The 14873-nt window shown below is 43.4% G+C and overlaps 1 protein-coding gene across 1 annotated transcript in view; it reads right to left on the minus strand.

The window, feature by feature from the left end:
• LOC138371774 (calponin homology domain-containing protein DDB_G0272472-like) overlaps window positions 1-14308 on the minus strand; it is a 33657-nt gene extending 19349 nt beyond the window's left edge. The window contains exons 1-6 of the mRNA XM_069336796.1: window positions 14254-14308; window positions 12797-12910; window positions 12322-12714; window positions 11790-11977; window positions 11060-11354; window positions 2647-2790 (exon numbers count right to left, since the gene is read on the minus strand). Coding sequence (XP_069192897.1) covers window positions 2647-2790; window positions 11060-11354; window positions 11790-11977; window positions 12322-12714; window positions 12797-12910; window positions 14254-14308 — 1189 coding nt within the window. The remainder of the gene's footprint in view (window positions 1-2646; window positions 2791-11059; window positions 11355-11789; window positions 11978-12321; window positions 12715-12796; window positions 12911-14253) is intronic.
• Window positions 14309-14873: the final 565 nt, after the last annotated feature.

Consider the following 14873-nt stretch of genomic DNA (forward strand, 5'->3'; position numbering starts at 1 on the left):
ATTTAATTTACTATATTAATATTTAAATAATTAGATTCAAGCCCCAAATGTCCCACAGTGTCAGCTACTACAGCTACAAGTTGAAACCCCACCAGAGGAACTACAGCACTATCGAGAAGGAGCTACTCTCCATCGTCCTGAATCTCCAGCACTTTGCTCCATACCTACAAGGTGCTAGGTCTACCACCATCTACTCAGACCACAATCCTCTCCGCTTCTTACATCAAACCCAATTCAATAACCAACGTCTTCTACGATGGGCTTTATATCTGCAAGATTTCAACCTGGAGATCTGCTATATTAAGGGTTCTGACAACATCATAGCCGACGCCCTCTCCAGAGTCTATGAAGTAAAAGCAACTCCAACTATCACTCTACCACACGAAGACGTAACTTCTTCCAGAACCGCAGGCTTCAGGGGAGAGTTGTGACGATAATCTCTTTCAAGAGAGATTGAGCCTGCTCTTCCCTACAACATTTACGTCATTCAAGTACAAGATACTATATTGAAGATACGTCCACCAGTATCGCCAAACGTTTTGCCCAGAAAGCAAAGCGCACCTTGCACCACCAGACACACCGGCTCCCGCCCGCCGTCAAACCAGCAAACTACTCATTCTCCGCCTGCCTGTTCCTGATTGGCTGGTGTGTCGCCGCACCTGCACTCACGCCACTACCTGAGTCGATGTCTGGGCCAGCACACGCCGTACTCCTCAGAATATCTCTGTGCTCAATGGAGTTGACATCTCTCGCTAGTAGACAAAGCTCTGGCTGTCGTGTACTAAGGGAGGTGGCAGCTTGAAGCCAGTATTCTCAGCACCTAATTTATATTAATATTACTATTACTTGCACTTTTGTCTTAGAGTAAATTTCACTGCCATTAATTATTCATGTTGTTTTGTTTGTTGACTTGTTTTGAATTTTACGTAAGCCAAGAGATTGTCTTTATTCATATCTTGTTTTCTAGATTAATTAAAATTTCATTGTTTATACTTTGTGTGTCTTCCCATTACCTTACCACAGACAAACGGGCAAATCGTCCTCCTCCTTCAGTTTACTGGGTCTATATCTGCGGTAGAGCAACTCGTTCTCTAGGAAGAACCCAGGAATACTGTCAGGTTGAGTCTCAGCCTGGTAAAATAATGGTGTCACGGTAAGATCTTCCCTCTGTAACTTACGGAACTCCATCTTGGTCAGATTCGGGGGTAGTTTCTGAGGGTCTTGAGGGACAGCGGAAGCAGTAGAGTCAGCTGGCTGTGATCGTGCAGCTTGTGCACGGGTGGTCACTAAAACCGGAGGAGAATCTTCATCACTCTCTTGAACTTTTGCTGGAACATACTCAAAGATGGGATTATCCATTACAGAGGTACACACCTGGGGTTTGTCCATGATGATCAGGTTGGTCGGTTGCAGGTCTTCTGCCAAGTCGTTGCCCAGGAGAAGTTGCCCTCCAGGCATGGGAAAAGACTTTTCCCTGATGGCGACTTGGACTTCTCCGGTCACGAAGGGACAATCCAGGTGAACTCTGGGGAGAGGATAAGGAGTGGTAGCAGTGAGGTCAGTGATGAAGACGGTTTCTCCGGTGTAGGCGATATGGGGCACAGCTGATTTCAAAATAATTGATTGAAGAGCCGCTGTGTCCCTCAAGATCTTCAGTTTGAAACGTCCCTCCGGATCTGAACCGTTGGTAGAGACAGTTCCAGTATACAGGTGTTTACTGAAAAGAGAAAGATCATTAACATGAACACCAACATTCATCACAGGCTTACCGGACTTAGGAGTCTGTTTGGGTTTAGTTGAATCAGTATTTCCTTTGTATTGAGACTTACCACATTTATCTATGGTATGTCCATAGAGTCTACAATACTTACAGTACAATTGCGAGCCAGCTTGATCGGTACTCACTTTCTCGTAACTGTACCAAGACTTCTTACTGGAAGATGGTTCTGGTGTCAGCCGGTGGATGAGGCTGTAAGTGTCAGCCGACTTAGCACACTTTAGGTAGTCGGTTTCTTCTTTATTTGCTAAATATAAACGGACAGGAGGAGGCACACGCCTCAAGAATTCTTCAACTAGCATGAGGTTGACGAGTTCTGCAAAAGTAGAGACATGTGCTGCTTCCAGCCATTTCATAAAATATCTCCTTTTGGTATTAGCAAATTTGAGAAAGGTAGTGGTATTTGCCTTCAGGTGGTCACGGAATTTTCTTCGATAGCTTTCGGTGGAGAGAAGGTAGGCGTCCAACACTGCTTGTTTCAGAGTCTAGTAGTCATTCTCAGACACCAAAGTACTGAGTGTAACTGCAGCTCTACCTGTAAGATGTACTCTGAGAAGGGTTGCCCATTGGTCGGCAGGCCAACTAAGTTGATTAGCAAGGGTCTCAAAGGTGGTGAAAAATACATCAACTTCTGTCTCTACGAATGGTGGCATTAACTTACTTGCATGTGAGATATTGAAACTGACAGGAAGATTGGCGGTAGCTTGCTGGCGTTGAGCGAGGTGTGTAGTTTCCAACGCGAATTCTTGTTGACGACATTCCATAGCCAGAGCTGCTTGTTGTTTGTCATGCTCGCGTTGCATCTCCAATTGGCGTTGTTTTGTTTCACGCTGTATTCGCTCACGTTCACGGAGTATTTGCAATCTCACGTTCCTTGAGAGGGATTTCACGTTCCTGTTCTTCTTTCATCAAGGCGGCTTCCTCTTTCCTCAGTTGTAGAGCTTCTTTTTGTTGTTCGCGTTCGATCTTGGCAAGCTCTAGTTTGAGTTTCAGAGCTGCCAAATCAGCTTTATCTGAAATAAAGTAAGTTTCGTGAGTTTCAGAGTCAATCTTACCTTCCTCTAAGAGATGATCCAGTAACAGGTTATGTAGTTCATTTTTGTTGGCTTGGTAGGGAACTTCTAGTTGATACTCATGTGCAAGAGTTTGTAATTCAGTCCTCTTGGCACGACTTACGGTCCCTATTTCACCTGCTGGATCTGCACGGAAAGCTTGGAGACGAAACATGGTGAAATTAGCAAATAAATGCACAACGAATATACTGTTGTGATATGGTGAATGTCAGAAACAGGACAACGTGGCAACTGGTACCTATCCTGTGGAATCGTTAACAATTAATGTTAATTTCAAGATGGTAAATGATTAATAAATCAAGGTCGCAGGAAATCTTGTACCCGGTACTCAATGTAAGAGGATAAGGGCAAGAAAATCCTACTAAATAAGCGAAACTGAGTTTCTAAAACAAATGAAACAGTTAATTGCCTCAAAAGTGAATTAGGTAGTCCAAGAATGTAGGCATACCTTTCCGAGTCTCTATAGGACATAAGCAAGTTTTTTCCACTGAAATGAAATATGATACTTACAGAATTAGCGAACTTTTGTGCTCTGAAAAAGATGGCTAATTCCCTACCAATGTAAATATCATCATCTCTGACCGACGTGTAGGGGTGCGAGGTGTCAACTGGTGACGAGAACTACTGCTGAGGTCCCAATTCAGCAACTAAAGTTCGTGCGAGAGGAACTATGGCCCTCTTTATCCACCTACCGTCGGATTGCAGAAGATTAGGTGCACTTGACCCGTGGACAGACCACAGTACCAGGGTACCAATATACCTGGTTGATACCTGGTTGATGGGGTTCTGGGAGTTCTACTCCCAAGCCCGGCCCGAGGCCAGGCTCGACTTGTGAGAGTTTGGTCCACCAGGCTGTTGCTTGGAGCGGCCCGCAGGCCCACATACCCACCACAGCCCGGTTGGTCCGGCACTCCTTGGAGGAATAAATCTAGTTTCCTCTTGAAAATGTCCACGGTTGTTCCGGATATATTTCTTATGCTTGCTGGGAGGACGTTGAACAACCGCGGACCTCTGATGTTTATACAGTGTTCTCTGATTGTGCCTATGGCACCTCTGCTCTTCACTGGTTCTATTCTACATTTTCTTCCATGTCGTTCACTCCAATACGTTGTTATTTTACTGTGTAGATTTGGTACTTGGCCCTCCAGTATCTTCCAAGTGTATATTATTTGATATCTCTCTCGTCTTCTTTCTAGTGAGTACATTTGGAGGGCTTTGAGACGATCCCAATAATTTAGGTGCTTTATTGCGTCTATGCGTGCCGTAAATGTTCTCTGTATTCCCTCTATTTCAGCAATCTCTCCTGCTCTGAAGGGGGAAGTGAGTACTGAGCAGTACTCAAGACGGGACAACACAAGTGACTTGAAGAGTACAACCATTGTGATGGGATCCCTGGATTTGAAAGTTCTCGTAATCCATCCTATCATTTTTCTGGCTGTCGCAATATTTGCTTGGTTATGCTCCTTAAACGTTAGGTCGTCAGACATTATTATTCCCAAATCCTTTACATGATGTTTTCCTACTATGGGTACATTTGATTGTGTTTTGTACTCTGTATTATGTTTAAGGTCCTCATTTTTACGGTACCTGAGTACCTGGAATTTATCACTGTTAAACATCATGTTATTTTCTGATGCCCAGTCGAAAACTTTATTAATATCAGCTTGAAGTTTTTCAATGTCCTCAGCCGAGGTAATTTTCATACTGATTTTTGTGTCATCTGCAAAGGATGATACGATGCTATGACTTGTATTTTTGTCTATATCTGATATGAGAATAAGGAAAAGCAGTGGTGCAAGGACTGTACCCTGAGGTACAGAGCTTTTCACTGCACTTGGACTAGATTTTATATGGTTGACAGTTACTCGCTGAGTCCTGTTTGACAGAAAACTGAGTATCCAGCGTCCTACTTTACCGGTTATTCCCATTGACTTCATTTTGTGTGCTATCACACCATGGTCACATTTATCGAAAGCCTTTGCGAAGTCCGTGTATATCACATCAGCATTCTGTTTCTCTTCTAATGCCTCAGTGACTTTGTCGTAGTGCTCAAGTAGCTGTGAGAGGCACGATCTTCCCGCTCGAAATCCATGTTGAACTGGGTTGTGAAGGTTATTGGTCTCCATGAAATTGGTGACCTGACTCCTAATCACTCTCTCAAATACTTTTATGATGTGCGATGTTAGTGCAACTGGTCTATAATTTTTTGCCAATGCTTTGCTCCCTCCCTTGTGTAGAGGGGCTATGTCTGCTACTTTAAGTTCATCTGGTATATGATGATCTGCCGAAAATATGAGAAATATCCTAGGGACAAAAGATGGTAAACACGAGTAATAACACGGAGGGAGAGATGACCAATTAAGAGAATGACTGAGGCCTACAGTCACCGCGAAATCCAAAGTTGTCTCACCTTCACCATATGCTATTCTCGGAATGCACAATACACACAACACCATATGAAAATAAAATTGAATATTGAAAATGGTGAAAAGCTACTTTACCAAAGCCAAGTACGTTTACCACAAATTTACGATCTGGTACCAGTACCTGAGTGAAGCTCCGTGGACAGGCCCCCATGAAATGTGACGGTAAAGCGTTACATTTCATGGGGGCCTGTAATCATATAATTATATATAATCATATTGACATACCATAGATAAATGTGGTAGGTCTCAATACAAAGGAAATACTGAATCCACTAAACCCAAACTGACTCCTCCTAAGTCCGGTAAGCCTGTGATGAATGTTGGTGTTCATGTTAATGATCTTTCTCTTTTCACAGGGTTCTTTTGAGCGTAGTCATCAGACTATTAAAGCACTCCTGAAGAAGTTTTGCAATGAAACCTCTAAGGATTGGGATAAGCAAATTGATTTGATAATGTGCATCTATAGAAGTCTTCCCAATGAGTCTCTAGGAGTATCTCCTTACGAGATGCTCTACGGACGTAAGTGCCGGTCTCCTCTCAAAGCTTTTAAAGACTCTCTACGTGATGCCACCTTCAGTGAGCATCAGAATGTGCCCCAGTTTCTTCAAAACCTGCAACACATTATAGAGAGGGTACATAACTTTGCCAAGGATAATCTATTGAAAGCACAGAGGATGAAGATTCATTACGACCAGACCAGCAAAGTAAGGAAATTTAAATCGGGAGACTTCGTGCTTGCCTATTTCCCTATCCCAGGTTCTCCTTTGCAAAACAGGTTTTCAGGACCCTACCGCATCAAGGAGTGCAGAAACAACCACAACTACGTTCTAGAGACTCCAGATAGGCGGCGGAAGACCCAGTTGTGCCACGTCAACCTCCTGAAGCTATTTAACGGTACTCCTCCCACTGTATTAATAACATATTCTTTCTTTAAAGAGCCATACATCCACAGTGAGACCTTCCCTGCTTCTCCTCCCGAAAGCACTGACACTGAGTCAGCGCTTTCCAATTCGGAAATCCTAACTGATCTTCATAATTATTTTCAGGACAATCATAGTGCACCTCTCATCAAGATCTTCAAGGAGCATCAGGAGTTGTTCCGAGATGATCCACAGGAGTGTAATGTAACTCAGCACGACATCCAACTGCTCCCTGACACCCGGCCGGTTCGTCAACCCTTCTACCAAATCAGCCCTAGCAAGAAGGAAGTCATGCGTGCTGAGGTGCAGTACCTCCTGGATCATGGACTGGCTACACCTTGTGAGGCCCCCTGGGCCTCACCCTGTATCTTGGTGCCAAAACCCCAAGGTAAGGTTAGCCTGTGCACGGACTACCGTAAATTAAATAATGTGACTGTGAAGGATGCATACCCCTTGCCACGGATAGATGACATCCTTGACGCCATTGGTAATGCCTAGTACTTGTCCCAAGTGGACTTGCTCAAGGGGTATTACCAAGTGTGTTTAACAGAGCGAGCCAAAGAAATATCTGCCTTTATCACTCCCTTTGGACTTTTCAGGTATGAACGCCTTCCTTTTGGACTATGTAATGCCCCGGCCACCTTTCAGAGAGCTGTCAACCGCGTCATCCAGGGCTTGGGTAACACCTACGCCTATTTGGATGATATCGTTGTAGCATCCAACACCTGGAGCGAACATCTGCTCCAGCTACAACGACTGTTCGCCAAGTTCCTGACAGCCGGCCTCACCAGCAACCTGGGCAAGTCCACAATTTGCCAAAAGTAAAGTGCGTTATCTGAGTCATGTAATAGGAAGTGGCAGCCTAGCTCCGTTAAATACACACACTCAAGCCATCAAGTATTATCCACAGCCTAACACCAGGAAGCAGCTCCTGCGCTTCCTTGGTCTTGCCTCCTACTACCGTAGGTTTGTGAAGAATTTTAGTACGGTAGCAACACCATTAATCACTTTAACCAGTCCCAAGCAACGGTATAATTGGACCATTCAGCAAACCGTTGCTTTCGAACAACTCAAATTCCTCCTCTGTTCTAATCCTATTCTCGCCTCGCCAGATATCACCAAGCCTTTCATCCTTCATGTCGACGCCAGTGGTACCGGCATCGGGGGTGTCCTGATTCAGCAACGAGGCGAGGAGGTTCTACCTGTCAGCTACTACAGCTACAAGTTGAAACCCCACCAGAGGAACTACAGCACTATCGAGAAGGAGCTACTCTACTCTCCATCGTCCTGAATCTCCAGCACTTTGCTCCATACCTACAAGGTGCTAGGTCTACCACCATCTACTCAGACCACAATCCTCTCCGCTTCTTACATCAAACCCAATTCAATAACCAACGTCTTCTACGATGGGCTTTATATCTGCAAGATTTCAACCTGGAGATCTGCTATATTAAGGGTTCTGACAACATCATAGCCGACGCCCTCTCCAGAGTCTATGAAGTAAAAGCAACTCCAACTATCACTCTACCACATGAAGACGTAACTTCTTCCAGAACCGCAGGCTTCGGGGGAGAGTTGTGACGATAATCTCTTTCAAGAGAGATTGAGCCTACTCTTCCCTACAACATTTACGTCATTCAAGTACAAGATACTATATTGAAGATACATCCACCAGTATCGCCAAACGTTTTGCCCAGGAAGCAATGCGTACCTTGCACCAACAGACACACCGGCTCCCGCCCGCCGTCAAACCAGGAAACTACTAATTCTCCGCCTGCCTGTTCCTGATTGGCTGGTGTGTCGCCGCACCTGCACTCACGCCACTACCTGAGTCGACGTCTGGTCCAGCACACGCCGTACTCCTCAGAATATCTCTGTGCTCCATGGAGTTGACATCTCTCGCTAGTAGACAAAGCTCTGGCTGTCGTGTACTAAGAGAGGTGGCAGCTTGAAGCCAGTATTCTCAGCACCTGATTTATATTACTATTACTATTACTTTCCCTTTTGTCTTAGAGTAAATTTCACTGCCATTAATTATTCATGTTGTTTTGTTTGTTGACTTGTTTTGAATTTTACGTAAGCCAAGAGATTGTCTTTATTCATATCTTGTTTTCTAGAGTAATTAAAATTTCATTGTTTATACTTTATGTTTTGTGTGTCTTCCCATTACCTTACCACAGACAAACGGGCAAACGATCTTCTTTTTTTTCTGTAATGTGACGAGGCCCTGCCCCCAGCTATTGAAACAGCCGAACATTAACACTCCAACACTTTACCGTCACAATATATATATATATATATATATATATATATATATATATATATATATATATATATATATATATATATATATATATATATATATATATATATATATATATGTGTGTATGAGCCCATACTTGCTTAAACCACAAGTGAAGATTAACAATCTTTGGACAACACCCATCAGTGGGCCTCGAACCCAGAAAGCACAACTACCTTCCAGTAGCTGCCATAACTAGTACGCTTTAACCCACTACACCATCAGACCCCTAAAAGAAGTAACAGCCAACGGTCTGGTGAATGGTCCATTGATACCGTTGCTTGGGGCTGGTCATATTAATCAATGGTGTCCCTACCATACTAAAAATTTTCACAAACCTACGATAGTAAGATGCAAGGCCAAGGAAGCGCAGGAGCTGCTTCCTGGTTGTAGGTTGTGGGTAATGCTGAATGGCCTGAGTTAGAATGGTTAAAGGAGCTATGCTGCCACTCCCTATCACATGACCAAGATAACGCACTTTACCTTTAGCAAAGGTGGACTTGCCCAAGTTGATGGTATGGTCAGCTGTCAGGAGCTTGGAGAACAATCGTGGCAGCTGGAGCAGATGTTCGCTCCAGGTGTTAGTTGCCACAATGATGTCATCCAAGTAGGCGTAAGTGTGATCTAGGCCGTAGATGACGCGGTTGACAGCTCGCTGGAAGGTGGCTGGGGCGTTACACAGTCCAAAAGGAAGGCGTTCATATCTGTACAGGCCAAAAGGAGTGGTGAAGGCAGATATTTCCTTAGCTCACTCTCAGGCTGATTTGGTAATAGCCCTTTAATAAATCAATTTGGGACAAATAATTAGCATTACCTACTGCGTCAAGGATATCATCTATACGAGGTAAACGGTAAGCATCCTTGACGGTCACTAGGTTTAGTTTCCTATAGTCGGTACATAGTCGTACTTTACCGTGAGGTTTTGGCACCAAGATGCAGGGTGAGGTCCAAGGGGACTCACAAGGGGTGGCCAGCCCATGATCCAGAAGGTACTGTATTTCAGCATGCATAACTTCCTTTTTGTACGGGCTGATACGGTAGAAGGGTTGACGAATCGGCCGGGTATCAGGAAGCAGCTGAATGTCGTGCTGAACCACATTACACTCCTGGGGATCATCGCTGAACAACTTCTGATGTTCTTTAAGAACTTTGATGAGAGGAGCACTATTACAGTCCTGTAAATATTTAGGAAGATCAGTAAGGATTTCCGAGTTGGAAGGCACCGACTCAGAGTTAGTGCTTTCGGGAGGAGAAGCAGGGAAGGTCTCCCTGTGGAGGTATTGATCTTTAAAAGTGTAGAGAGATATTAGCACAGTGGGGGGTATACCTTTATACTCCTTCAAAAGATTGACGTGGCACAACTGGGTCCTCCGCCGCCTATCTGGAGTCTCAAGAACGTAGTTATGGTTGTTTCTGCACTCCTTGATGCGGTAGGGTCCTGAAAACTTATTTTGCAATGGAGAACCTGGGATCGGAAAATATGCCAAAATATATGAAGTCTCCTGGTTTAAATTTCCTGATTTTGCTGCGTTTGTCAAAATGAGTCTTCATCCTATCTTGAGCTTTCAATAAATTATCATTGGCAAATTTACGTACTCTCTCTAGAATGTGCTTTAAGTTTTGAAGAAACTGAGTCACATACTGAGGGTCACTGAAGGTGGCACTGCGTAGAGAGTCTTTAAAAGCTTTAAGAGGAGTACGGCACTTACGTCCGTAGAGCATCTCATAAGGAGGCACTCCTAGAGACTCATTTGGGAGACTTCTGAAAATGCACATGATGATGTCAAGTTGTTTATCCCAGTCTTTCATGGTTTCATTGCAAAATTTTTTAAGGAATGATTTTATCGTTTGATGACTACGTTCAAGAGAACCCTGTGAAGCAGGATGACAGGGGCTGGACAATACCTGAGTGATGTTGAATTCTTCCAGTGTCTTCTTGAAGAGGTCACTGGTGAAGTTAGTGCCACAGTTACTTTGAATCTCCCGAGGAAATCCATATTGGGTAAAGATCTTCAATAGTTGTTTCACCACCGTAGCAGCCGTAATGTTCTTTACAGAAACTGCTATGGGGAATCTGGTGGTTGGACACAGGATGGTTAGTATATATACGTTGCCAGACCTGGTCCAGGGTAAAGGACCAACACAGTCTATGATGAGTCTGTGAAAAGGTTCCGAAGGCATTGGCATAGGAATCATAGGAGCCTTGGGAATCGGGGTGTTTGGTTTTCCTGCCATCTGACATGTATGACACTGTTGTACATAAATTTTTACATCTTTAATCATACCTGGCCAGTAGTAGTCTTGTCTGATTCCGTGATAGGTTTTATTAAAACCATAGTGAGAAAGTGCTCCATGGGCCAGGTGTAGAATATCGGGCCGTAGGCTGGTGGGAACTACTAGTTGGTCGACATTAGCCCAATCGTCATCCTCCGTTAGTTTACTGGGCCCGTACCTCCGGTAGAGCAATTGGTTATCTAGGAAGAACCCAGGAATACTATCAGGTTGAGTCTCGGCCTGGAAGAATAATGTTGTTAATGAAGCATCCTCTCTCTGTAACTAACGGAACTCCAACATAGTAAGATTCGGTGGTAGATTCTGATGGTCTTGAGGGACAGCTGTTGCAGTAGAGTCAGCTGGTTGTGGGCGGGCAGCTTGCACACGGGTTGTCACCAAAACCGGAGGAGAGACTTCATCATTTTCTTGGACCTCTGCTGGAACATACTTCAAGATGGAGTTTTCCACGACCGAGTCACATACCTGGGGTTTGTCCATGATGATCATGTTGGAAGGTTCCAGATCTTCGGTCAAGTCGTTGCCCAGAGGAAGTTGTACCCCTTTCATGGGAAAAGGCTTTTCCTGGATGGCGACTTGGACTTCACCTTGTACGAAAGGACAATCCAGGTGGACTCTGGCGAGTGGATACGGAGTGGTAGCAGTGAGGTCAGTGATAAGGACCATCTCCCCGGTGTAGGTGATGTTAGGCACAGCCGATTTCAAAATGATAGACTGAAGAGCAGCCGTGTCCCTCGAGATCTTCACTTTAGAACATCCCTCCGGATCTGTACTGTTGGCAGAGACAGTTCCAGGGTATAGGTGTTTGCTGAAGAGAGAAAGATCATTAACAGGAACACCAACATTCATCATAGGCTTATCGGACTTAGTAGTAGTCGGTTTGGGTTTAGGAGTTTCACTGTAGCCTTTGTATTGGGCTTTTCCATATTTATCTATGGTATGTCCATAGAGCTTGCAATACTTACAATATAATTGAGAAGTTGCTTGATGGGTACTCACATTGTCATAATCAGGCCAAGATTTCTTACTGGAAGATGTGTCAGTTGTCAACCTGTGTATAAGGCTGTAGGTGTCAGCTGACTTCGCACATCTGATGTAGTCGGTTTCCTCCTTATCCGCTAAGTGAAGACGGATGGAAGCAGGAATACGTCGAAAGAATTCTTCGATTAGAATAAGGTTGACAAGGTCTGAAAATGTAGAAACATGGGCTGCTTCAAGCCATTTCATGAAATATCTTTTCTTATTATTGGCAAATTCTAAATAGGTGGTAGCACTTGCCTTTAGATAATCACGGAATTTTCGTCTGTAGCTTTTGGTGGAGAGAGGGTAGGCGTCTAAAACTGCTTGCTATAGGTTCTGGTAGTCATATTCAGACGCTAAGGTACCGAGAGTAATCGCAGCTCTACCTGTTAGATGCACTCTGAGAAGTATAGACTATTGATCTTCAGGCCAGCTAAGTCTTTTAGCTAGAGCCTCAAAAGTAGTAAAAACACATCTATCTCTGTCTCAACGAATGGTGGCATTAACTTACTTGCTTGGCAGACAATGAAGCTTACTGGAAGACTGGCTGTAGCTTGTTGGCGCTGAGTGTGGTGTGTAATTTCCAAGTCGAGTTCTCGTCTACGGTATTCTAGAACACTATCGGCTTGCTTCTTATCGTGCTCACGTTGCATCTCCAGGTGACGTTTTCTTGCTTCAAGCTGTTCCCTCTTACGCTCACGCTGTAGGGCAGCATCACGTTTCTTTAGGGCAGCCTCACGTGCCTGTTCTTCCTTCCTTAGGGAAGCCTCGTCTTTCTTTATCTGGAGAGCTTCTTTCTGTTGTTCACGTTCGGCATTAGCGAGTTGAAAAGCTTCTTTTTGGCGTTCTCGTTCTACTTTCGCTAGTTCTAGCTTTAATTTCATAGCTGCCAGAGCTTGCCGATCTGCAATAGAATAGTTCTCGTGAGAATCAGTCGATAATTCCTTCATCTAAAAGGTGGTCCAGGAAAATGTTGTGCAATTCACTTTTGTTGGCTCCATGGGGAACATCTAGTTGATACTCAAGTGCTAGAGTTTGTAATTCTGTCCTCTTGGCATGAATAAAGTTCCCTACTTCACTTGCTGGATCACTAAGAAATGCTGAGAGACGAAACATTTTGAGATAGCAAATAAATGTATAGCGAATATACCTGTGATATTATAAATGTCAGTAACAGGATGAAATGGTAACTGGTGACTATCCTGTGGAAATTCAATCGTTATTGTTAAAACAATTAACGTTAATATTAGATGTTAAGTGATAATTCGATCAAGATCGCAGGAAATCTTGTACCCGGCACTCAATATACGCGAATAAGGGCACGAAAATCCTACTAAATAAATGAAACTGATAGTTTCGAAAACAAATGAAACTTTTGATTGTTTCAAAAGGGAAAGGGTAGTCCAAGAATTTTATGGATACCTTGCCGGATCTCTATAGGACAGAAGCAAGGGGTTTCCTACTTAACTAGATGATACTTACAGAATTAGTGTTCTTAGTGCTCTGAAAAAGAAACCCAATTCCCTACCTGAGTAAATATCATAAACTCTGACCGACGTGTAGGGGTGCGAGTGTCAACTGGTGACGAGAACTGCTGTTGAGGTCCCAACTCAATAGCGTAGTCCGTGCTAGAGGAAATATGGCCCTCTTTATCCTCCTTCGGTCTGATTGCAGAAGATAGGGTACGTGGCCCGAAGACAAACTAAAGTTTCGTCTCCTAGGGACGAAAAAGGGGGAATACACGAGTAATAATACTGAGGGATGAACGATCAATTAAGAGCGTGACTGAGGCCTCCAGTTACCACATAATCCACAGTTATCCAACACTCACAATATGTTACCCTCGGAATGCACAAAATATACAGCACCACATAAATATTACAAGTTATGAAAATATTGAAAACCAACTGTATCAAACCAAATATTTGGTGAGGCTCCTAGGACAGGCCCCCATTAAATGTGATGGAAAAAATTGTAGGTGTACGGCATTTTCCCTAATGGCTGGTGTCAATGCCAATCACATTTACAAAAAAAAGAAAAAGAGAAAAAAATTTGACTGCATGGCTGTTGCCTCCTGTGGTCAAGTAAAAGGGAAAACACGCAAAACAAATCGTATGAACAATGAAACTTTAATTGACTTGAGAACAAATATGAACAAACATAATCCCTTGGCTATGTACAGTGCGAGTAAACAAAATTACAAAGTCAAAAAATACTATAAAATAAAGCAATGGTTACGTTACTCTACAATGAACAAGACAAAAAATGAATTAAAAGGTGCTGAGAATATTGGCTGGCTGAAAACCTCTACTATTACACAGAGCGTATACTAGATAGATGTATCAGCCTTGAGAGAACAGCATATTCTAAATCCAAATGCTTGTGCATGCTTAGTCATCGGCTATGCAGATAGCGGTGAAGTCGAGTGGAGTCACCGACTCACCAATGGGAAGCGTGTTGGCTGGAAGAGGTAGTTTGGTAATCGACGCAGGTGGCATGGCGACAGCGAGTAGGGGGAGGTAGAGAGCGAGTGTAGGGTACGTATACCCTTTGTAGAAACGTATTCTACTAAATATATATTACTCTTGATTGTAGTATCTAGATGTTGTAGATGTACTGAAGTACCATGATGTAGGAAAGAGCAGGCCAAATCTCTCTTCAAGGAGATTATTGTCACAATAAATAAATAAATATATATATATATATATATATATATATATATATATATATATATATATATATATATAAATATATATATATATATATATATATATATATATATATATATATATAACTGAAAACTCACACCCCAGAAGTGACTCGAACCCATACTCCCAGATGCCACGCAACTGGTATGTACAAGACGCCTTAATCCACTTGACCATCACGACCGGACAAAATGAGGTGATAGCCGAGGCTATTTGAACCACCCCACCGCCGGCACTCGGATAGTAATCTTGGGCATAGCATTTTACCAAATCACCTCATTCTTTGGGGCACACGTGAGGAACACAAATGCGAACAAGCCTGAATGGTCCCCAGGACAATATGCAACTGAAAACT

The sequence above is a fragment of the Procambarus clarkii genome, chromosome 36, assembly GCF_040958095.1.
Source record: "Procambarus clarkii isolate CNS0578487 chromosome 36, FALCON_Pclarkii_2.0, whole genome shotgun sequence".
In the NCBI taxonomy this organism is placed as follows: domain Eukaryota; kingdom Metazoa; phylum Arthropoda; class Malacostraca; order Decapoda; family Cambaridae; genus Procambarus; species Procambarus clarkii.